The sequence below is a fragment of the Sapajus apella genome, unplaced genomic scaffold (assembly GCF_009761245.1).
Source record: "Sapajus apella isolate SASKATOON/1434 unplaced genomic scaffold, GSC_monkey_1.0 scaffold203, whole genome shotgun sequence".
Classification (NCBI taxonomy): domain Eukaryota; kingdom Metazoa; phylum Chordata; class Mammalia; order Primates; family Cebidae; genus Sapajus; species Sapajus apella.
The window spans coordinates 514,055-539,803 of NW_022437143.1; the positions used below are offsets into that span (position 1 = coordinate 514,055).

Here is a 25,749-nt window from a genome sequence, read left to right on the forward strand (position 1 = left end):
CACACACACACTGTCTCAAACACACACACACACACACACACACACACGAGACTGTCTCAAACCCAAACCCAGACACTCACGCACACACACACTCTCTTCCCTTTATTTGTTTACAGGAATGTGTGCCCTGCAGGGGAGCGCACTCTAAGTTTGCACAGTCCTTCCCGCATCTTATGGCCTGTCGGGCGCAAGGCTGGGTGGGGTCTCCCTCTGCGGAGGAACTCCCCGCGCAGGCGCCCGGCCGCAACGGCCGGAACAAGGTCCCAGCACCGGCAGAGGGCGCTGCGGACCGTCCTTCCTTCGGCTTGGCGAGAGCCCCACCTGCTGGGTGTTAGGGGAATTGCAGAAGCAGCCGCAAGCCTCTGACTTGGCACAATCTTTTTTTTTTTTTTTTTTTTGGTGAGACGGAGTTTCGCTCTTGTTGCTCAGGCTGGAGTGCAATGGCGCTATCTCGGCTCACCGCAACCTCCGCCTCCTCCCAGGTGCCTCAGCCTCCTGAGTAGCTGGGATTAAAGGCATGCGCCATTAAGCCTGGCTAATTTTGTATTTTTAGTAGAGCTGGGGGTTTCTCCATGTTTGTCAGGCTGGTCTCGAACCCCGACCTAAGGTGATCGATCCGCCCTCCTCGGCCTCCCGAAGTGCTGGGATTACAGGCGTGAGCACTGTGCCCGGCCGACTTGGCACAATCTTAACACAAATGGGAAAGCTATTCTCAACTCTCTAATTCTCAGAAAATTAGAACTCAGTTCTTCCAGAACTAGAGAAAAGCACCATTTTTTTATTTACAAGGCTATTGCTGGATTGGGAGGCAAAGAGCTGGGGCTCTAGTTCCAGGACCCAAGTCACTAACTGCTTAGCAAACGGCTCCTTCTCAGGCCTTGGTTTCATCACCTAAGAAATGGGGACTTTGTTTTCAACTCCTAGAGAGGGAGCAAGTTGAGGAAACCCACAGTAGACATAACCTTGTTGGTGCCATGGCCAGTGTCACAGCCAGGACCCAAGCAGGACTCACCTTTCTCATGCTGTCTCATGACCCTGTTCCCAGCTGCCCAACCATCCTGGCCAGGCAGCGTGGCTGGCTTCTTCCTGGCTGTTTGTCCACCCTCCACACATGGCAGCTTCCTCTGACTCTGTGCCCATGCATGGGCCTGGCACCGGTGTTCTGTCTCAGTGTTCCTGTCCTAAGGCTAGCTAAAATGCACCCTGCAGAGAACCAGAAGTCAAGAGATTCAAGGTCTGCTCCCTGGAGGCTTGGTAATTTACTAGTTGTGTAGTCTGGAGCAATAAGCTTTTTCTTTCTGGGCCTCAGTTTACCCGTACGTAATCTCAGGGCTCTGTGAACATTTTGAAAAACCACATTAAGATGACCAGCTTGGCCAGGGATGGTGGCTCACACCTGTAATCCCAGCACTTTGTGGGGCTAAGGTGGGAGGATTGCTTGAGGTCAGGAGTTCGAGACCAGCCTGAGCAACAGAACAAGACTCTGTCTCTAGAAAAAATTAAAAATTAAAAATTAGCCGGGCATGGTGGCGCAAGCCTGTAGTCACAGCTACTCAGGAGGCTAAGGTGGGAGGATTACTTGAGCCGAGGAAGTTGAGGCTGTAGTGAACCATGATCACCAATGCACTCCAGTCTGGGCAACAAGAGACACTTTATCAACTAAAAAAAGAGACCAGCTTGAAGGGGCTTCTCTTCCCTGGCTCCACCTGCTCTTTCCTTCTTTCTCCAAGGTTCTGTCTCCAACATCCAGGAGGATCCAGCCTTCATGGTTCTGCAGTTACCTCCCCGGTGCTAGCATTATTATTACCTTGAGGATGGATATTTTCTCTCCCTTGAGTATCTCAACATTCCTAGCAAGCAGCGGTTGTCTGGGACTCAGAGACCTGTGTTCCTGTCCCAGCTTGCCATTTGCAAACCATGTAGCCTTGGGCAGCCAGTGAAGAATTCAGCCCATTTTGTCAATCAGAGTTGTTGCCAATCAGAGTTACTGTCTTTCAAGGAAGTTGGAAGGAAACGGGATCAAATGAGATAGTGCTTTGTGGCCAGGCATGGTGGCTCATCCCTATAAGCCCAGTGTTTTGAGAGGCTGACACAGGAGAATCACTTGAGCCCAGGAGCTCGAGATCAGCCTGGGCAACATAGTAAGACTCTTTCTCTACCAAAAAAAAAAAAAGGTTGCAGTGAGCCATGGCTGCCACTGCACTCCAGCCTGGGAGACAGAATAGACCCTGTCCCCCACACCCCCCGCCTCCCTACCACAAAAAAGAGAGAAGGTGTTTTGTTAAAATATACATCAGCTGAGACAACAGACTTGCATTTTCCCTCCTCTCAATTAGTGGAAAACTGAGAATTGGCCATCTAGCTCTGCTCCTTGCAGTAACACTGCCATTGGGAATATCTAGGTTATCTAGAAATAGTGACCTACTTCCAGTACTAGTAAGGTAAGGACAGCAGGTCTCAGGGTTTAGTTTCCCATCCAAGGGTGTAAGAGATGAGTCACTGAGCACTTTCCTCTTTTGTTTCAGGATCCCCTGTGGCCTTCTATGCCAGCTTTTCAGGAGGGACGGCTGCCCTGCAGACGGTGAAGTTCAACACTACGCACATCAACGTTGGCAGCAGCTACTTCCCTGAACATGGCTACTTCCGAGCCCCTGAGCGTGGTGTCTACCTGTTTGCAGCCAGCATTGAATTTGGCCCAGGGCCAGGCACTGGGCAGCTGGTGTTTGGAGGTCACCATCGGACTCCAGTCCATACCACTGGGCAGGGGGGTGGAAGCACAACAACTGTCTTTGCTATGGCTGAGCTGCAGAAGGGTGAGCAAGTGTGGTTTGAGTTAACTCAGGGATCAATAACAAAGAGAAGCCTGCCGGGCACTGTATTTGGGGGCTTCCTGATATTTAAAACCTGAACCCTAGCCCACTCTGATCAGACATCATGGACTTGCCCAGCTTTCCTTGGCCCGGGGCTCTGGCCAAGGATGGGCTGGAGATCATTTAGCTGGTCTGTCTCTTCCCTGGGAACCTTCTGCAAAGACAGTGTGGTGTATGTGGCCTCCCTCCAGCTGCGCGGGGCTTGGCCATTTCTCCACGATGAGGAGGACTGGAATGCTTCCCCAGGCAGGACGTGGTCCTAGGAAGCCTGAACCTTGGCTTGGCATGCCCTCTCAGACGGCACACCATGTGTGGGCTCCAGCTCTTTGCCACACCCTGTATTCTACAACTTCTTTGGTGTTTTGCTCCTCCTGTGGTTGGAAACTTCTGTACATTTTAAACCTTTCTCATGCCTCCTCTTCTCTTCTCCCTAATCGTATGATAGAAAGTCATTTTTTGCCAGGAGGAATGTTTAAAATGAAGATGACATTTTGGCCAACACTGGAAAGCACTAGAGGGCGATGGGATTAGACCAACCTGTTTGGTCTCTATTGGTCAGTCATGGAGACGAAAGCCTGGCCAACCAAGGGAAAGAAAATTAGTATCTTTAGTATCAGTCAGTCCTTGCATGATATGGCTTGGCTGTGTCCCCACCCAAAATATCATCTTGAATTGTAACCCCCACAATCCCCTCATGTTAAGGGAGAGGCCAGGTTGGGGTAACTGGATCATGGGGGCAGTTCCCCAACGCTGTTCTCATGACAGTGAGTTCTCATGAGATCTGATGGTTTTATAAGTGTTTGGTAGTTCCCTCTGTTCATTCTCCTTCCTGCCACCTTGTGAAGAAGGTGCCTTGCTTCCTCTTCACCTTCTGCTATGATTGTAAGTTTCCTGAGGCCTCCTTGGCCATAAGGAACTATGAGTCAATTAAACCTCTTTCCTTTATAAATTACCCAGTCTCAGGCAGTTCTTTATAGCAGTGTGAAAACGGACTAATACACTGGTATTTATCTATAATTTTAACTTCATGTCTTTGTCTCCTTGCCTCACAGAGGGCGAAGGCCAAGACATGCCAAACATGAACTGAAATGTGCAGGGCCTTCACCTCTTTTACTTCCTCCAGTATTTTAGGACCATGGTTATTCTTGTTAGCATCTCTAACAAGGAGGAAGCTGAGGGAGGAGGGAAGGAAGACTGTAAAAATCCCCCTCAATAATGATCAACTTTGGAATAAAGCGATGCCCTTCAAATCTCTGCCTCACTTACTTCTGGAGAGCAAAAATAATTGGTAGACTAAGTAGAAATATGGAACGTGAAACTACGTGGGTAAATATGACTTTGATTATTCCAGGCCCTGTTACATAGAATGATTTCAGTTCATTCTACATAAAATACTCGGAGGCTTCCACACTAGGCAAAGACATTAACACTGTACTAGACGCTACAGCTTGTAATTGCAATTATTCCTGTAATATACCAGCATATGGTTTTCAAAAAATTTCAGATCCTAGAGCAAACTGGCCTAAGAAAGCAGTCATCCAGCTATCCGAAAATCAAGTGTTGTTTGGTATTAGGTACTCAAAGTTTGCTGAGTATAGTCTTCTCCATAAGAAAATCAGATTGCTGAGGCAAGAGAATTGCTTGAACCTGGGAGGCAGAGGTTGCAGTGAGCTGAGATTGCGCCACTGCACACTATAGCCAAAGCGAGACTGTCTCAAAAAAAAGAAAGGAAGAAAAGAAAGTCAGATTGAACTTGGTAGTGAGTTGCTTGTTGGCGTTAACAAGGTTACTAGCACTTCTCATTGTTTTCTAGGAATCATTAGTTCACTTGTTCCTCAGAATTTATTTAGTACTAAGTTTTGTGCATTCAGTGTGTTAAAACATCAGTGTTAAAAGGAACAGTATGCCAGGCCACGCCGCTGACTCATGTTTGACCTGGGGTAAGTCACAACCTCTCTTGAACTTTGTCTGTAGTGTGAGATGGTTGATCTTACAGCTCTCATTAGGTATTTGTGGGTGTTTTTTTTCTCAGTTACTCTATAGTTTTGAGATGGAGTCTTGCTCTGTCATCCAGGCTAGAGTGCAGTGGTGTGATCTTGGCTCACTGCAACCTCCGCCTCCTGGGCTCAAGCAATTCTCCTGTCTCAGGCTTTTGAGTAACTGGGATTACAGGCACCCACCACTACATTCAGCTAATTTTTGTATTTTTAGTAGAGACAGGTTTTCGCCATGTTGGCCAGGCTGGTCTCGAACTCCTGACCTCAAGTGATCCACCTACCTCAGCCCCCCAAAGTGTTGGGATTACAGGCGTGAGCCACTGCTCCTGGCCTCTGGCATTTTATTATCTTAACCACAGGTTTAAATATCACCCACCCCTAGTGCAGCTCTCAGTTGCCAGGACCAGTACTGCATCAAGGCATGAAGCAGTTGGCCACACCAGAACAAAGATTAGAAGAAGCCCAGCAGCAGGTGACCCTTGCTGCTGTAGACCGTGCTGTGCCTTCTTTCTGTTCAATTGTGCAGTTACTGGTCAGGCTCTGCTGATAACAGTTGAAACATTAGGTAATGTGGTCTTATCCTTTGGAACTTACTGCCCATAGTAAGTGAAGTGAATTGATCCCCTCCATAAGGGGTACTTGTCTAATGAAAGTGCTAATGGGTAAGCTCTGCCAACAGCATGGATGCGTCACTCCAGAAGTTTCTGGGATGAGAACTGGAGAAATAATGGTTCTTCTAGACAGGGTATTTTTACATTCAACAAAACATATATAACTACATTTCAGAAAACTTAACATCAAGTTTAAGCGCAAAATATGTGTTTAAAAAGTCCTATAATTACGACCCCAGATTAGCAAGAATTCTGAAGTTCATCTGATTGATAGACTTCTTGTCTCTGCCTGGGTGGAGGCTCCTCCTGTCCTCCAAGCGGACCCCCGTTACCCAGACCAGTGGTCAGTACCCTCACTACGGCACCCGGAACACCACAATGGATGGAGCACACGGAGGTACCCCAAAACCTGATATGGAAAAATATTTTAAAATCCCCAAATATTGTAAAACAAGAGACAGTACTGTAAGTACATCAGGAAATTTGGGTAATTTCTGAAAAATAGAAACAAGGGATCAGGTCTGAAATGAAACAGCAACAGGAAATCATGACCCCAAACATGTGAGACTGCTGGGGAGATGGGAGTGCTTTGGGGGGAGCCCCAAACTCAAACCCAGCCCTTGAAACATTTGGGGGAGGCAAGGGTTGAAAAACTAACTGTTGGGTACTATGTTCAGTATCTGGGTGACAGCATCATTCATACCGCAAACCTTAGCACCACACCACACACCCAGGTAACAGACCAGCATATGTAGCCCGTGTCTAAAATAAAAGTTGGAAAAAAAAAAAACCCTAAAACAGTTCCACCATCACAAGGAAAAAAATAAAACAAAAACACACTTGGGGTCACTGTGTGCCAGAACTCCAGCCCTGTCATCAGCCCCAAGCTCCAGGTACTTGGCAGCTGCTGGGCCTCTGGAAGCAGGGAGCCCACATATCCTGACAAGTATGCCCTTACCAACCCACAGGGGCCAGTCCCAAGACCTCCAGAAACCACAACATAATGTCAAAGTCACTTCTGTGAGATTTTACTCAGAAGCAGTGTGAAGAGGCTACAGAGCTCACAACAAGTTTCTTAGAACTCCTTCTCTCAGCCTCTGCACCCTATCTCTTTAGCTCAAAAACGAAAAGCTCTCGCCACTGCAGCCTGAGCACCCTCCTTCCATTGCCTTCATCAAGAAACCTCCCCAAACCTGCCTTGACAGCGACTCAGCTCTCTTACGGGGTGATGGAGATGGATGAATGGGGCAAGGAAAGCCAGAATCCTGGAGAAGGAAAGGGGAAATGAGGCCAGCCTGGTGGCTCATGCCTGTAATCACAGCCCTTTGGGAAGCTGAGGCCCAAGGATCACTTGAGGCCCAAAGTTTGAGGTTGTAGTAAGCTGTGAGTGTACCACTGTACCCCAGCCTGGGTGACAGAGTGAGACCCTATCACAAACAAACAAAAAACCCAACCACACCAAAATAACAATTAGCAAAATTTCAGTAAGGTCGGTAGATTAGGGTATTGGTCACTGCTATGGTATCAATGTGAATTTTCCTGGTTCTGTTAATTGTGCATAATTGGCTAATAGAACATCCCTGAAGTATTTAGGGATAAAGGGGCATTAGCTCTGTAACTTACTTCAAATAGGTCACAAAAAACTGTGTGCATACACAATACACGAACATCACAAACATCACAAAGTAGCCTCTGTGATTCCTGCACACACACACAAGATGACAAAGCAATGGTGCAAAATGTTAGCAGTTTATGAATCTGGGTGAAGGGCAAATGGCAGTTTTTATACTATTCCTGAAACATTTTTTGGAAGCCTGGAATCATTTCAAAGTAAAGTTAAAACATTTGGCTGTTGAAATAAACTCAGATGGGCTGACAAAGTAGAAGGTAAGATGAAACGTATGAGAAGCATGGTAACAATTATGGAAGAAACATCCAGGGAACCTGAGATTTGTTCTAGAAAGTTCTAGAAAGAGAAAAGAGAAAGAGAAAATAAAGTTAAAAAAAAAAAAGGGAAGAAACAAAGTAATAATGGTAGAAAATTTCCCAGGTCTAAAAACAAGACCCAATTAGTACTAAGTAACAGAATGAATATAATTTAGATATGGCCAGTTTCAACTTCCAGCATCAAGAAAAAAAAGAAAATTCTATTTCTTGAAAATAAGTTAACCTGCATAACACGTCACTTATTAGATCCACATCAGACTTCTCGCTGGCAACAAGGGATGCTAGATGATCATGGAGGATCATCTTAGAGTTAGAATCTCCAGCCAAACTCCTAGTCAAGTATGAGGACAGGATCAAGTAATAAAAATTGCTTTTAAAATGTCTGATTAAAATCCGCCCCCACAGCAGTGTAGGTCTTTTGGTGGAGACTTCCAATTTTTTGTTTTTCAACACTTACCTGCGTTTCAGTCACACAGTAGAGCAACAGATATCATCTGGATTCTAAATGGGCTTTTGAAAATGGTTCCTCCCTTAAAGAAAAACAATGGGGACCCATTTTTTTTTCTTCACCTCACTTGAAAAAAATACATGTTTTGAGAGACAGTCTTGCCCTGTTGCCCCGGCTGGAGTGCAGTGGCTCGATCTCAGCTCACTGTAGCCTCTGCCTCCAGCGTTTAAGCGATTCTCCTGCCTCAGCTTCCCAAGTAGCTGGGACTACAGGTGCACCACCACATCTGTGGTGTGGTGCCTTTTAGTAGGGATGGGGTTTCACTATATGTTGGCCAGGCTGCACTTAAACTTCTGACCTCAGGTGATCTGCCCACCTCGGCCTCCCAAAGTGTTGGGATTACAGGTGTGAGCCACCGTACCTGGCCGAAATTTTTTTCAATATAAACATTCCATACTGATTTTTAGATGATGGTAACACTTCAAGCTTCCTGCATAATGTTTAGCATATGAGCCAGGCATGGTGGCATGCACCTGTGGTCCCAGCTACTCAGGAGGCTGAGGTGGGAGGATGGCTTGAGGCCAGGAGTTTGAGGCTACAGTGCACTATGATTGTGCCTGTGAACAGCCACTGCACATTAGCCTGGGTGACAGTGTGAGACTCTCTAAAAAAGAAAAAAATTAGGATATGAGCACTGAGGATGTAGGGAGATTGAGAGATCTGGAATGGACTTAGATTTCATTTGAACATAGACCAAGAAGCTTCTAAGATTCAGAGGAGCAATAGGTAGGCTACAAATGTTCCATCAAAAAATGTGAATTAACAATTCCTACGTCAAAGGGAGATTACAGGCCAAGTGCGGTGCTCATGTCTGTAATCCCAGCACTTTGGAAGGCTGAGGTGGGCAGGTCACCTGAGGTTGGGAGTTTGAGACCAGCCTGGCCAACATGGTGAAACCCTGTCTCTCCTAAAAATACAAAATTAGCTGGGCATGATGGTGCACACCTGTAATCCCAGTTACTCGGGTGGCTGAGGCAGAACTGCTTGAACCTGGGAGGTGGGGATTGCAGTGAGCTGGGATTGCACTCCAGCCTGGGTGACAGAGTGAGACTCCACCTCAAAAAAGAAAAAGTTATTATGGATTAACCTTTTAGCCCTAGTCCTTGTTCCCATCCAACAATATTTTTTATATGTGCCATTACACTTGAACTAAGCTGCCATCTGGATCACAGTGTTGAGGTGACTTTCTCACTTCTGCTGGTACCGGCACTCACACATTTAAGTCTCCATGCCTGCAACAGTGCCGCTGACGGGTGGCCTCTGCTCACTGCTGACTGACCACTGTCAGTGGATCATGTCCACCCAGTCAAGACTGTGTGCTCCAAGGGTGGAGCCAAGGCTGTGTAGGAGCATGCGCCTAATTTAATATAAGGATGACATGTCAGAAACGGTCAATGCACTAGAATCAGCAGACAAATGTTTCTCCAAGTGAATGAAGACTTAATAACTGATATTGTGTCTGCTTGAAACACAAAGATTAAACCTATTCTGGAAGAACAAGGACTAGACAGTTCTGTTTCTTACTGTCTGCTCTACTAATAATATTAAAGAAACCCTGGAATGGAGCAGTGAGACCAACAGATTGCTGGAAAGAGGAAATGAATACATTTATTGTTTCCACAGACAGAAGAAAGCTGGCAAGCATCCACAGGCCCCAGAAATCACCGAGTCTTCTTTACCAGGCTGCATCACAGCACCTGCGGTTATTCTGAGAGACTCTTACAATGACACTGAACAGAGACTCCCATCAGGCATCTGTGACAGGCTATCTCCAAACATGCATTTGAGGAACATTAACCTGTGCCACATCTTGTCTGTGACTTAACATGTTCAGTTTCCTAGGAAAAGGCAGCAGAAGGCAGTCTGCTGGGATGAATTCACATACACCTGAAAACAGACGGTGGGACTCAGCGCAGGTGGGGAATTGACCAGACAGTATTGCCTAGCAGGAGGAAAGCTCTCCAAGGCTCCACTTCCCACTGCAGCAGGAACACCTGAAGGCCAAGTAAATGCATCCCATTACTCTAGCCTCATGAACTGCCAGCAGGAATGAAAATGAAAAGCTTTGTGGGCACCAATATGGCAATGTTTTTCAAGAACCTTAGACTTTTCCCATCTTAAACAAAGGATCTATTAAAAGTTCACATCCACTAGTCCCATTTTCAGAAATGTAATATAAGAAAATAAAGGTTTATGTATAGGGATGTTCGATATCTGTTTTTCAAAAACAATGAGAATAATCCAAACATTTAATAGGGAGTTGAACACAGAAATGACTCCATGTACTTGGTTGAATTTTGTGTAGTCATTAAAAAAAAGTTCTTAATGGCTATTTAATGGCATACTAGGATTTTAATATCACAAAAAATGCAGCATAAGAAAGAATGAGGCCAGGTGAGGTGGCTCACTCCTGTAATCTCCACTTTGGGAGGCCAAGGCAGGTGGATCACTTGAGGTCAGGAGTTTGAGAACAGCCTGGCCAACATGATGAAACCCCGTCTCTACTAAAATACAAAAATTAGCCGGGCATTGTGAGGCACGCCTGTAATCCCAGCTACGTGGGAGGCTGAGGCAGGAGAATCACTTGAACCTGGGAGGCAGAGGTTGCACTGAGGCAAGATCAGCCTGGGCGCCAGAGCAGGACTCTTGTCTCAAAAAAAAGAATGAAAAGAAACACTCAAACGTACATAGTGGTAATGCCTGGCAATAGGATTTTGAGTGATTTTTATTTGCTTTATTCTTTCCTGTTTCCCAAATTTTCTGCCACAAGTACATGTTTTCATAATCAGAAAACATTTTGGTAGGGCACAGTGGCTCATGCCTGTAACCTCAGCACTTTGGGAGGCCGAAGCAGGTGGGTCGCCTGAGGTCAGATGTTCAAGACCAGACTGGCCAACATGGTGAAACCCTGTCTCTACTAAAAATACAAAAAATTAGCCAGGTGTGGTGGCAGACACCTATAGTTCCAGCTACTCAGGAGGCTGAGGCAGGAGAATAGCTTGAACCCGGGAGGTAAAGGTTGCAGTGAGATGAGATCGTGCCATTGCTCTCCAGCCTCAAGCAATAAGGGCAAAACTCTGTCTCAAAAAAAAGAAAAAAAGAAATGTTTTGTCTTTTTATTTTTATTCATTTTTTTTTTAAAGAGACGGGGTTTCACTGTGTTAGCCAGGATGGTCTCAGTCTCCTGACCTTGTGATCCACCCGCCTTAGCCTCCCAAAATGTCGGGATTACAGGCATGAGCCACAGCACCTGGCCTTGTGTTGTTTCTCAAAGGAAAAAACCCTGCAGTATAATACAGGTTTAAGAGTTCTCGATCTACACAAAGGCAAGTGTGTGCCTACCTGTGCCCCATACTGGGCTTCTGGTAGCTGAAGTGCACATCTCAGGAACTTATGTATGTACACTAACTTACTTGTGATAAAAATCTCAACAGACGACTTCTGATGCACAATACCATCTGAGTGTAGCATCACAAAACACATTACTAAAGTGTACTAAAATAAGGTTATTTACTTAAAAATGATACATTGGACATAATCTGTATATAGAACAAAGCAAGTAATAGTAAACTTAGTAAGGCACCTTTGAAACCAGATGCTGTACAAAATACATTTAGTGTGTTACATATCAAAGACAAATCTACATTTTTGGTGTTTTACAATTGCATGATAAAACTGCTTGCTTTTACCCTTCTTTCAATGCCTATGTACAGTTTTCCCTAATGAAGCTATAATATACAATATACACTACATTTTAGTTTTTAAATGGGTCAGGACAAAGGTCCCTAAAAGGGCTTAAATAATTCCCTAGAAAGCAGGCTACAGAGCATAAGCTAAAAATTACAAGATTTAATCCTTTGCAAGAGCCATATTCACATACTTTCCTTATGAGACCATCATTACACGTGGCTTCACAGGATGCTGCCCTGGATTTTGGTTCTTATGAATGCGCCTCCTCCCTTTAGTTCCCGCTGTGACTCTCACAGCAGCACTGAGGCAAGAGATGAGCTGTGGCACTGCTATTTTAATGCCTGACTCAAGTCAGTAATAAATACGGCTACTTTAAACATTACGAGGGCTATCATAATTTTTTTGTTAAAATAAAAATCAGTATTTCTGCTGTTGAAATAATTTTAGATATTTAGAAACATTTCAAAACAACATCTATGGAAGTGTGTGTCAGTTTTATAAAATGAATGACTCTAAAAACTATAGTGCATTTTTGTTCTAAACAGAACAAAGCAACTGAAAAAAAGTATTGATTGAGTAAATCAGAATCTGGCATGTTCTAGGAAAACAAAACTATAGGTCACTTTCTAAGTTTAGAAACACTTCTGGACACTGGAAAGGAAATGTAAAATAGTAAAACAACTTTTGTGAAAATATTTCCCAAGAAATCGGATTCAAGTTTTATACATCAGAAACTTGTTCGATAAGAAAGCACAGTAACAGCTTAGGATAAACAAACTGGAGCAAACCCTAATGCGCCTATAATCCTAGAGCTCTTTGCCAGCATAAAGATAGTTCACAAGGAGAACTCTCTTTGAGGGTTAACTTTTGCTGTTTATAGTCAGGTAGTCTGGGGTTTTTGTTTGCTTTTATATTTTAGTGATTTAAAGAGGTATCTGAATGAAGCTACACATTTAAAAAACACTAAATTGCAAATGGGACCAAATAATGGCTTCCAGGGTTTTACAAATTTACTAACTATGGTACTATATAATACTTCTTGCTGGTCTATTCTTTAAATATTTCACTTACTCGATGAGCTTCAGATTTAAGAATAAGAGTGGAGAGACAAAAACTAAGTTTAATGCAACATTTTTAGATTTTTAAGATTCTAAAGATGGCAGACTTGCTTTTTAAAGAACGTTATACCAGAAAATGTAGTTACTGAACAAGTTTCTAAAGGTTAACTCTTGATATCACTTTTACTAGACCAAGTTAATTTTTAAAAACCGTAATAGTGGGCTCATATACTGGCTGTAATTTTTTGCATCCATATACCATCTGAACATTTCCAAGAATAAAATTTGCCTGTCATTATATATTTTATTAAGATAAATGATTTTAAAGACTTATGGTATCAAGTCAAAAGTAAACCAAGGTTAATTTTAAGTAATTTGGATGTTCTAAGTGTGATCAAATCACATAGCAACTTAGATTAAAATATTTTTATTTCTCAGTATACATATGGGGAAAAACTCTGAAAAAGTGTTACTGGGTATTAGCCATATGCCAATTTATTTATCTTGATAACCACTTCAGACTTTAATTATGGTAGATGAACCTTATTAAAAAATGGTTAAGGCGAGTTTCAAATTTGTGAGATTTGATGTACATACAAATTTGTAAGTTTTAGCCTCAAATGAAAGTCAAATTTTGGTAATGGGTGGACACATGCTAATTTCCTCCCGTTTAATTTAAACCTTTTTAACTATGTTGTGATATAATCACATTTATGTTGTAATCAAAGAAAATGATCTCACTTGATGTACCCATGAGTTGTATGCTCAGACTAGGAGATTAATATTTAAAAGGCATTACAGAAGTTTAATAAGTTCATGTAAACCAGAATTATTTCTTGAGATAACAAGGCATCTATAAAATATGTACCATTTTATTGAAAAACAGTTATACAGTGTAACTACAGATAGTGACTAGATACTTAATATTTCTGCCTGATTTTTCATTGTCTTCACAAGTTAGGAAACAAATCAAAAAACAAAAAATCTCAAGACATATTTAACAGTTGATAAATTTATAACAGTTCTGACATATGAATTTCTAATTAGAGAATCCTTTCGTTTAGAAAAACTGAGATGATATTACCCTCATGAAGTTTTTGCCTGAAGTTAACGAAGTCCTGGATTTGATATATTACTTTGAATGCATTAATTCTCAAAATCCATATTTAGTTCTACTTATAACATTCCTTCCCTTAAGGATGGGATGTGAGGTACACATGAGCTGGCTTCTACAGTATGAATGTATGTACATATATAAAGTACGGTTATAAAGGAGTGGGTGATTTGCAAATAAAGCACATTATACACAAAATATAAATAACTTCCCTTTTTAAAGTTACTGAGAATAAAGAATACAGAACACGGTTATAGGCACTTACATTGCTATCAAATGCAGGAATTCACTTCAATAAGAAGTGCTTTCTTAGTAAGCATGGTTCATGGCATTGGAAGTTCCAACTTTGGAGAGGATGCTTTCCATGACAAAAATAATGACTACAAAAAAAATCGTGGTAGAAGAAAAACAGTCCAAATTTACAGATGCTTTAAACTTCTTTTGGCCTTTGTATCCTTTCACATTAAAAAATAAAGCTAGTGGGGAAGCTATCACTTGTAAGGTAAATGGCTTGTATGAGATTGGCGAATCTTGGTCAGATATTGCATTTTTAAAGCACAAAACCACCGGCCACCAATATGTTCCTGTGCATGCATATAAATTATTTTCTTCTAATTCAGATGGCAGCAGAGGAATCCTGGCGTGCATGTGAGTGCACACACACACATCATTAAGGAAGGCAGGACAAACTATCATAAACTGAGCAGTATCCCAAACACATCATCATCTATAGGCTGTTTTACAAAGGTAGAATACAAACGTGCTGAATGTCTCAAGTAGAAGGCAAAGTCTGTTTCTCCATCTCTGCTGCACTCATTTATCTTCTTAAGGCTTTCACAGAAAGCACCGTTTTATGAACAGGCAATTCAGTACCCAGAGATTGACTGGAGACATTAATCAGGATTGAAGTCTTGATGCAGTTCATAAAAACCCATTTTTAAAAAGGCATCAAAAACCACATTTAAAAGCTGTCCATATATAAAGAATGAAGTATTTAGAAGTTCCCAGCTTGTATTCTAATAAGAGTACTGAAAGGTTTAATATTAGCAGCCTGTGAACACATAGTGAAGAGTCAGAGAACCAAGTTAACATCCTTATTCCACTCTAATTCCATCCATTCTATGGGTAAAAACAGTTCTTGCAGTCTAGAGTTTCTCCTCCCATGGTTTAACCGTCAGATTTTTACATCTTGGGATTCAACCATCTTGGCAAGTGTCTTCTTGATTCTCAATGCTGTGAGTCTCGAGGCTGGATTGTGGGCCCAGCACTCTGACATTAGCTTTAAAACTGCTCGTAGACACTGAAAAGTAAAGAGAATATAGTGAGCAGAGAATATCTTTGGTGGCATTTACCAATCACTTCTTCAGCGGACTGAGTTCCACTCACTTCATCACTGTTCCACCGATTAGAAACAATTGGCCGCAAACGTTTGACACACACAACCTCACGCATATCTTCATATGACGGATCACTCGGTACCATGTTGTAATATGGCAATTGGTACTCTTCCACGATCCCTGTTAGGAAGAAAACATGGGCACAAAAATGATTGCTGGACAAAGTACACCAATCTATTAAGGATCTCTTGCTAAACTATAGAACTATAGATTCTTAGACAAAAAAAATACAGACACGATGATTCACTCTTAATAGATGTATGTTTTCCTCTTATTTATGTCCAACTATTTCCCTACCTCCATTAGGGATGTCATCACATCTGTGATAGAGTCTATCAACAAAGGGCATTCCAATCTTACTTAAAAAAAATACGCAAGGCGAAATCAGCCATTTACCCTAAAGTATAATCTAATTATTTACTTACATGGTTGTTCCTACTAATGAATAGTTTTTATTATTTTGTTTCATTTTGCTCTGCAGTTTCTAGAAAGACTTATGAGGTGCAGATAAAGGTTCACACAGCAAGTCTGAAACCTTTCCTTAGGAAAGGCCGGCTTGCAAGATTTGGCCTTGGCCAGTGCCTGGGTACACGAATGGTAAACAGTTCCCTACATGGAAGTAAAACTTCCCCAAAACGGTGAGGGTGGCTCACCACCCCTGGGCTGCTTCTGCAAACAATGTGGTGTGTACTGCATGTCTGGTTTCCTTCTGGAATTCTGGTACCTGTCAGGCAGAGGACGCCTATGGGACGTCCTACAGGACGCCTCTGGTACCTGTCAGGCAGAGGACGCCTCCAGTAAAGTCTCTGGGCACCAAGTCTCTAAGGAGCTTCCCCAGATGAGAGAGCACTTTGTATGTGTTGTCACAACTTGTGGGAGGAATGAAGCATGCCGACTCGACAGGGCAGGACTCTGGGAAGCCTCACCTGGTTTTCTGACCTTGGCTGATTTTGATTTGTATCCTTTCACTGGGATAAATGTTAGCCATGGGGACAACCAAAAATTGCACAACTTGAGGGCAGTCTTGGAGACTCTGACATATGTGACATCTAAATTACATAACTGCCAGCAATTGTACCCCTCGGTATATACCCAAAGAAAGGAAATCAGCAAACTGAAGAGATATCTGCACCCTCATGTTTGCTGCAGCACCCTAAGCAAGATTTGGAAGCAACCTAAGTGACCATCAACAGATGAACAGATCAAGAAAATGTGGCACCTATACACAATGAAGTATTCAGCCATAAAAAAGAATGAGATTCTGTCTTCTGCAATAACATGGATGGAACTGGAGGTCATTATTTGAAGTAAACTAAGCCAGGGACAGAAAGACAAACTTTACATGTTCTCACTTATTTGTGAGATCTAAAAATCAAAACAACTGAATTCATGGAGACAGAGAATAGAAGGATGGTTACCAGAGGTTGGGAAGGGTAGCAGGGGGCAGGCAGATGTTAAATGAGTACAAACAAAATAGAAGAATGAATGAAACCTGGTATTTGATAGTGTAACAGTGGGGACTATAGTTAGTAATAACTTAATTGCACACTTAAAAATAACTCAAGGAGTATAAATGGTTGGTGAAACTAAGGATAAATGTTTGACGGGATAGATATCCAATTCTCCATGATGTGATTATTACACATGGCATGCCTGTACCAAAATATCCCCTTACCCCATAAATATATAGACCTACTATGTGCCCACAGAAAATTAAAAAATAAATTATATAACTGTAGCTGTTATTTTTTAAATGACGGGTAAATAAATATAATGAGAAACTACTCAAACTCCTACCTCCTGTGATACAACGACGAGCCATCTCCCAAATGATCAGGCCAAAGCTGTAGATGTCAGCCATGATGTAGGGCTGGAAGTGGTTTTTGTTCAGGCTTTCATCCAGTACTTCTGGAGCCATGTAGCGTTTGGTGCCTACCCTGGTATTCAAAGGCACATCAACTTCATTTGTGTCACTGAAACAAAAGAAAGCCAATGTCCAAGTTGAGGGTCAAGAATAAAATAGTTGATCTTGTATTTTTGTCCCATTTTATAAAAGTTATTCTTTCTCCTTGGGGCCAGATGTATTGTGGAATTTAGCATTTTTCAGATTTTCTTTGAATACATGCTACATACTACATGATCCTCTGCAGGGTTGGGGCAGCACTCTTAATCAAACTCAGTCCTCATTACTGTGTCTGCCGCAAAACACTAAGTCCGACAGTCTTACTCAACTGGATAAAGACAATACACACCTCACATCCATTCAGGTGAGGTTCTGTCACCAAGTAAGTTTGATGCCTCTCTAGGAAAGAGGACAACACTGAATATAAGATAAAGTAAGGCCAGGAGCAGTGGCTCATGCCTGTAATCTCAGTACTTCAGGAGGCCAAGGCGAGCGATCACCTGAGGTCAGGCGTTAAAGATCAGCCTGGCCAATATGGTGAAATCCCATCTCTACTAAAACTAAAAAAGTTAGCCAGGAGCGGTGGCACATGACTGTAATTCCAGCTACTCAGGAGGCTGAAGCACGAAAATTATTTGAACCTGGGAGGCAGAGACTGCAGTGAGTCGAGACTGTACCACTGTACTCCAGCCTGGGGAACAGAGTGAGACTCTGCCTCAGGGGGGAGAAAAAAAAAAATAATGTTAGACAATTACATCTGAGAAGTAGTGAATATGGAAACAGAAGAGGAACTGTTTGCTTTCCCCACTCTCTTATGATACACTCAGGCTTTGTGACCCAGGATTACATTTTCTTCTTTATGGGTCCAGTCAACTTAGTTGTGCCGTTAGCAATGCTCACATGATCATACTGACAATCAGTAATAATTACTCTAAAGCACTGATTGATATAATGTGCTGTATTTTCTTATAGCATCTGATAAATATCTGAGCCAACAAATACTACACTGACTCAGAACACTGTAACAGATTTAAATGTCTCTTATAGTCATTTTAAAGACTAGTACTTTTATGTTATGGCCTAAAATGAATTCTGAAATGTATAGCAGCCACTCCACTCTAGAATTACAAGATTAAAATAGTTTCAGTGGTTTCCTAAAAATTTGTAATTTCTAATTCTAACACTTGTATTGTTTAAAAATACTGGCATTATCAAGTGATGATAGAAAAATAACATCCTTATCTCCACTGCTTATGGGCGTGTAAACTGAGGCACACTCTTGAAAGAAATATGCAACACACCATAGTCTAATATGCACAAACTCACTGCCTCAGCAGGCCCTTCTCTAGGAATCCATCATGAAGAAATACTTGTACAAGTGCACAAGGATCGAATATATAATATATGGATTAAATACAACAATGTTCATTAAACTTTCTAATAATAAACTGAAGGTACCTTTAATGTTCATCAGTTGGGTCTTAAGAATAAACTACAGTATCTCCATATATGGAAAATTCTACATCTTTTCAAAAGAATGAGGTAGATTTACAACAGCTGAAATAGAAAGATGGCTAAGACTATAAAACAGGAAATCTGGATGGGCGTGGGATCACACCTGTAATCCCAGCCCTCTGGGAGGATTGCTTGAGCCTAGGAGTTTGAGACCAACCTGGGCAACACAGTGAGACCCCATCTCTGCAAAAAATAAAAACATTAGATGGGTGTGACAGTGCATGCCTGTAGTCCTAGCTACTCAGGAGGCTGAGGTGGGAGGATTCCTTAAACCCATGAGGTTGAGGTTGCAATGAGCTATGATCACAATACTGCATTACAGCCTGGGCAACTGCATGACACCCCGTCTCAAAAAACAAACAAAAAGATATCAAGAATTATGTATAAGAGTAGGAGGATGCAATTTTTTGTAAAAGAACAAACCCCCGGCCGGGTGCGGTGGCTCATGCCTGTAATCCCAGCACTTTGGGAGGCCGAGGTGGGTGGATCACAAGGTCAAGAGATCGAGACCATCCTGGTCAATATGGTGAAACCCCATCTCTATTAAAAATACGAAAAATCAGCTGGGCATGGTGGCGCGTGCCTGTAATCCCAGCTACTCAGGAGGCTGAGGCAGGAGAATTGCCTGAACCCAGGAGGCGGAGGTTACGGTGAGCCGAGATCGCGCCACTGCACTCCAGCCTGGGTAACAAGAGTGAAACTCCGTCTCAAAAAAAAAGAACAAACCCCCAACTATATATTTATGTAACTAAAAATGAGCATGTGTACATTTTTAGAATTCCATTATCTTGAATACAAATAGGGAAATATCTTTTGGAGATCAAAATAATTTCAAAACAGTAGGGCAAAGAACCACTCACCTGTTGAATTTAACAGCAAGGCCCAGGTCAGCAATACAGCAACTCCCATTTTTCTTGATGAGGATGTTTTTGCTCTTCAGGTCTCGATGAGCAATTGCAGGCTTTCCTTGGGTGCCATAAATTTCTGTGTGCAGGTGGCACAGACCACAAGCAGCTGAATAAGCCAATTTGAGCAGGGCTCTGGTGTCCAGTGTAGCACATTTCAGGAAGTCATAGAGAGATCCATTTTCATGGTAATCAGTAATCAAATAGAGCTGAGTCCAGGAACCTGTACCTTTAATGTCTGCCGCTATGAAACCTGTCCAGTTGATGAGTTAAAAGGTTAGTTAACATCAGAGATGGCCAGGAAAAAGTAATACTCATTCTGGATACTGAGAACAACTTAGGTATCATGTGCAGATAATGAAACTTTAATTTGCCTGACATCAAGTCATGAATATGTCACTAAAAAATTTTATTTCTACCATTTACACATATAATTGTACTTCTATAATAAATTTATAAATCTTAATCATCATGAAAGTGATAATATGACTAAGAAAATGATCACATATGCTGGGCAAGGTGGTTCATGCCTGTAATCGCAGCACTTTGAGAGACTGAGGCAGGCAAATCACTTGAGGTCAGGAGTTCAAGACCAGCCTGGCCAACATGACAAAACCCCGTCTCTACTAAGAAAACAAAAATTAGCTGGGTGTGATGGCATGTGCCTGAAGTCCCAGCTTCTCAGGAGGCTGAGGCAGGAGAATCACTTGAACCCAGGAGGTGAAGGTTACAGTGAGCTGAGATAGAGCCATTGCACTCCAGCCTGGGCAACAGAGCAAGACTCTATCTCAAAAAAAAAAAAAAAAAAATCACATAAACAAATAACCTGGAAAATATCATCAATCTACGATTCTCTAGTAGAAAAGGCTCTCAATTTCAAAGCAAAAAGTGGACACTTTAATAAACTTAAGAATGTACAACCAAGAGTTAGCTCCTAATTAAGCCAACTCCGAATTGCCCATCAGTGACTCATCACAGCTGCCTTTTCAGTCTGGCTCATTGACTGCCAGGTCCACGGTCCTGCTCTCTTTTCCTTTCTCTCCTACCCTCTTCCCTCCAGAAAAAGGTCAGTTAGTGCTATGCCCTGAGGTGAGCTGAATAGTGCTCCCCAACAAAATTCATGTCTAAAATCCATGTTACCTATAAATGTGACCTTATTTGGAAAGAGGGTCTTTGCAAATGTAATCAAGTTAAGATGACCCATACAGAATTAGGGTGAGCCCGAATTCAGTGGCTGGTGATGTTGTGAGGTGGAAATATGAACCCAGGCACCCAGGGGAGGCCACCTGATGACAGAAATGGAGACTAGAGTATTGTCTATAACCAGCCAAGGAACACCAAAAATTCCTGGCAACCACTGGTAGCCAGAAGAGGCAAGGAAGGTTCCACCCTAGAGTCTTCAGAGACAGAATGGCTCTGCCAACACCTTGGTTTTAAACTTCTATTCTCGAAAACTGTGAGTTTTGGTGGTTGAAACCACCCAGTTTGTGGTTAATTGATACAGCAGCTCTAAGAAACTAATACAATTGTCTGCTTGGCAATGTGCTATGCACTCTCCAAATTAAAGGTAGGAAAACAGGAGATGAAGGGAAAAGAAAACTCAGGATAGCCAGATAGGTTTATGCATCTGACCGATCAGCTCATACCTACATTACTTTGCTATTGTGTAAATATGGAGATTGGGGGGGAACACACATTAAACACAGAACATACAATGAAGCAGCATGTTGGGCTGTTGAGGTTATGAAAGGCAAAAGGCATATATGTTAATGTTACCCTAGATCACTGCTTAAACTATCTATAAAAAACTGGGTTTTCATTACCATGGGAGTAAGTCCAATAAACTAGTATTATTTTCCATTTGAAACTCACTACTGTTTCTTCAGCTAGTTAGTAAAGAAAGTGCTTGGTTGGCATTCCGGACTGTGTTGTATTTTAATCGTGCATTCTACTGGGCTTCCTTTAGCCAAATGCATATCAGCTGAGCTCACACAGGTTTTCAAAGCACATATGGAGGCTTCCACCTACATCCCACTAGCCTTGTCAAACATGAAATTGACTGAATCAGTGTGTACCTACCAAGTATGTTTTCATGGCGCATTAGCACAGTTTGGTAGATTTCTGTTTCTCGAAACCAGCTGGCTTCTTCAGTGGTAAAAAATACTTTGACAGCCACTTTTTCGCCACGCCATTTACCCATCCATACTTCTCCATATCGGCCTTTACCAACTTGCCGGACCATCTGAATCTGTTTGGCAATAGTTCGCTGAACCTTTATAGAAAAAAGTAAAATGAGCTCTTGATGAACGAAACCCATTCAGACTGGCAAAGGGGTAGTTCACCTCATCAAAAAGCATGGTGTACCCAACCAACTCCAATTAAAAACTTATAAGGTAATTTTTTTTTTTTTTTGAGACGGGGTCTCTCACTCTATCGCCCAGGCTGGAGTGTAGTGGCACAATCTTGGCTCACTGCAACCTCCGCCTTCTGGGTTCAAGTAATTCTTCTGCCTCAGCCCCCCAAGTAGCTGGGATTACAGGTACCCACGACCACGCCCGGCTAATTTTTTTTGTATTTTTAGTAGAGATGGGGTTTTGCCATGTTGGCCAGGCTGGTCTTGAAGTCCTGACCTCAGGTGATCTGCCCGCCTCGGCCTCCTAAAGTGCTGGGATTACAGGCATGAGCCACTGTGCCTGGCCATAATGTACTTTAAAGCATGAAACAATGTACTGTGAAATTATAAACAGGTTATTCAATGTGGCTGGCTGTTGCAAAAATGGTGATAGTAATTCCCCTCCCACTGCACACAGCCATGGGTAGTCTTGGCCCACAGACTCAGGGCTTAGGCCACATGACTTGCTTTGGATAATAGAATAGCAAACGTGATGCAAGAAAAGACCTGACAAATGTTTGTGCACTGGGGCTTGCCCTTTCCTGCTGCTTTGGGAACCCTGTGACCAACGAATAATGGCAGCGTGAACTGCCGGCCATGCGTGTAAACTGTACCACCTAGCTCTAGCTAAGAAAGTCCAACAAATGAACTGCCCTGCAGACTCACAGACTCATGAGAAATAATGTTTGCTGCTTCAAGGCACTAAGTTTGGGGTAGTTTGTTATGCAGCAAAGTCCAAATGACAGTTAAAGATCTTAAAAATTCGGCTGGGCATAGTGGCTCACGCTTGTAATCCAAGCACTTTGGAGGCCAAGGTGGGTGGATCACCTGAGGTCAGGAGTTCAAGACCAGCCTGACCAACATGATGAAACCCTGTCTTTATTTAAAAAAAAAAGATCTTAAAAATTCCATCTATAAGACTCTACATGATCTGGCCTGGCCCCATTATTTCCTGTGACCACCTACCCATAAACCTCTTGTTTGACTTATCTCAAGTTTCAGAATTCACTCAAGCATATTCCTGTCTCTGTGTCTTTTTGAATGTCCAGTTCCTAGTTAGAGTGCTATTTTCTCACTTAAACACCTTCAAAGCACACATAACCTCTCAGTTGCTGCACTTAACACGATCATAACTTTGTTCTTATTTACATAAGTATTTTCTTGAATTCCATCCCCTGCTCACAGAATATAGGTATTTTTTTGGGACAATATCAGAAGTACTTTAATATTTGTTAACTACAAGATGTACATGGACTGTTATCTTTCATTTTCAGAAGCATTAGTGATCATTCTAAATTAAAAAGATCACTACATTCCAAGTTGGAAATGCTTCTAAAATGGACTAGATTTTGTGCAAACCTAAACAGACTTCATGTATCATTTATTATAGAATCCTTTTGTAAGTTCTGTTTTGTATTTTTTTTGAGAAACAGTCTCACTCTGTTGCCCAGGCTGAAGTGCAGAGGCATAATCTCAGCTCACTGTAACCTCTGCCTCCCAGGTTCAAGTGATTTCCTGCCTCAGCCTCTGGAACAGCTGGGATTACAGGCATGTGCCACCAAGGCTGGCTAATTTTTGTATTTTTAGTAGAGATGGGATTTCACCATGTTGACCAGGCTGGTCTCAAACTCCTGACCTCAAGTGATCCACCTGCCTTGGTCTGTAATTTTTTTTTTAAGTCAAGATTATTAGGTATAATTTACATAAAATGTACATTTTTTGAGAAAAGTACAAGCCTTAGTGCAACAAATCTATATCATATAATCACCAATACCACAAATAAAATACAGAACATTTTAATCATGTAAAAAAAAATTCTCACTTTTTGGCCAGGTTCGGTAGCTCACGCCTGTAATCCCAGCACTTTGAGAGGCCAAGGTGGGTGGATCATCTGAAGTCAGGAGTTTGAAACCAGCCTGGCCAACATGGCAAAACCCCGTCTCTACTAAAAAATTACAAAAATAAGCCAGGTGTGGTGGTACATGCCTGTAATCCCAGCCACTCGTGAGGCTAAGGCAGGAGAATCACTTTTGTGTCTGGCTTCTTTCATGTAGCATAAAATTCTTTTGAAATACACCCACTGCTGCTGCTGCATGTGTTAGGAGTTGTTCCTTTTTACTGACGAGTAGTATTTTGCTGTATGAATGTACCAGCATCTGTTTATTCATTTATCAATTTGTGAGCTTTGGGGTTATTTCCAGTTTATGTCTATTATAAATAAAACTGCTAAGAACATTCACATTCAGGACTCTGGTGGGATAAGTTTTCATATCTCTTGGGTAAATAATTAGCAGAGGATTGCTTCATTGTAAATAGAATATGCCCTTAACTTTCCAGACAATTGTCAAACTGTTTTTCAAAATGGCCATACCATTTTGCATTCCAGTCAGCAATGTATGAGATTTCTAGTTGATCTACATCTTTGTCAGCACTTAAAATTGTCAGTCTTAGCCATACTAGACGTGTAGTGGCATCTCACTATGCTTAATTTGCATATCTGCTGATGCTGAGCATCTTTGGATGTGCTTGTTTGCCATTCTTGTATCTTCTTAGGGGAAGGGTCTGTTCAAATATTTTGTCCATTTTTTTAAATTGGGAGTGTCATATTGGAGTTGTAAAAGATCTTTATATATTTTGCACAAAAACCCTGTTATCAGATCTGTTTTGCCAATCTGATTTGTCTTTTCATTTTCTTAACAGTGTCTTCTAAATAGCAGTTTTAAATTTTGATAAAGCCTGATTTATTATTAAAAAAAAATGATTCATGCTTTCTATGTACTGAGAAGTCTGCCCAAACCAAAGTGGCAATAATTTTTTTCAGGCATTTTCTTTTAGAGGTTTTACGCTTTCTTGAAATGCTGCATTTCAAATTAATTTTGCATATAGAGTGAGGAGGTAAGGGCTGAGATTAACTTTTTGATAAATGGATTCCTGATTTTTCCTGCACCATTTGTTAAATGCCTTTTTCCAATTGAATTACTTGGGTATCTTTGTTTAAAAAGAAAAAAAATCAATTAACCATTTAAGTGCATGTCCCTTTCTAAACTCTATAATCTGTTCCATTGATCTATCCTTAAGTTAGTACCAAACTGTGATCGTTACTGAGCTTTACAGTAAGTTCAGCAATCAGGTTGTGATTCCTTTGTTCTTCTACTTAAAAATTGTTTTGGCTCTTCTAGTCCTTTGCATTTCCATGGAAGTGTTAGAATAAACATTACTTTATATAAAAGTTGGCTCTGATTTTAATTTGGATTCAAATGAAATTACAACCAATTTGAGAAAAACTGAAATCTTAATACTAAGTCCTCAGATTTATAAACATCTCCATTTATTTAGGGCTTTATTAATTTCTAGCAATGTTTTATAATTTTCAGCGTGCAGATGCTGCATAAACTTTGTTAGGCTTATTCTAAATATCTCATGGTTTTTGATGCTATTTTAAATGATACTGTTTTTGAAATTTCTTAATTGTTGCTAGTGCATATAAATTCAATGATATTTACATAATGATTCTGTATTCTGAAACCTGATAAACTCAATTACTGGCTGTAGTAATTTTATCGTATCATTCTTGGGATTTTCTACCATAAACAATCATGTCTGCATATGAAGGCAGTTTTACTTTCAGCTTTCCAATTCAATTTGAGTTATTTAATAAGATAAATTATAAAATCAGGATCAGGTTGGGTTCAGTGGCTCACATGTCTAATCGTAGCACTTTAGGAGTCAAGGTGGGAGGGTCGCTCCAGGCCAACATGGCGAAACCCCACCTCTGCTAAAACACAAACACACACACACACACACACACACACACACACACACACACACACACACACACACAC

General features: G+C 41.7%; 2 protein-coding genes across 4 annotated transcripts in view; one reads left to right on the plus strand and one right to left on the minus strand.

The window, feature by feature from the left end:
* Window positions 1-4,120, plus strand: part of MMRN2 (multimerin 2) — a 19,732-nt gene extending 15,612 nt beyond the window's left edge. Inside the window, exon 7 of the mRNA XM_032270116.1 lies at window positions 2,526-4,120. Within this exon, the coding sequence (XP_032126007.1) occupies window positions 2,526-2,908 (383 nt within the window). The 3' untranslated portion in view covers window positions 2,909-4,120. The remainder of the gene's footprint in view (window positions 1-2,525) is intronic.
* Window positions 4,121-11,426: 7,306 nt separating this feature from the next.
* Window positions 11,427-25,749, minus strand: part of BMPR1A (bone morphogenetic protein receptor type 1A) — a 174,058-nt gene continuing 159,735 nt past the window's right edge. For all 3 annotated transcript variants that reach the window (XM_032270105.1, XM_032270107.1, XM_032270106.1), the window contains 5 exons: window positions 21,595-21,787; window positions 19,471-19,768; window positions 16,990-17,165; window positions 15,182-15,312; window positions 11,427-15,095 (listed from right to left, as the gene is read on the minus strand). In XM_032270105.1, the coding sequence (XP_032125996.1) occupies window positions 14,970-15,095; window positions 15,182-15,312; window positions 16,990-17,165; window positions 19,471-19,768; window positions 21,595-21,787 (924 nt within the window). In that variant the 3' untranslated portion in view covers window positions 11,427-14,969. The remainder of the gene's footprint in view (window positions 15,096-15,181; window positions 15,313-16,989; window positions 17,166-19,470; window positions 19,769-21,594; window positions 21,788-25,749) is intronic.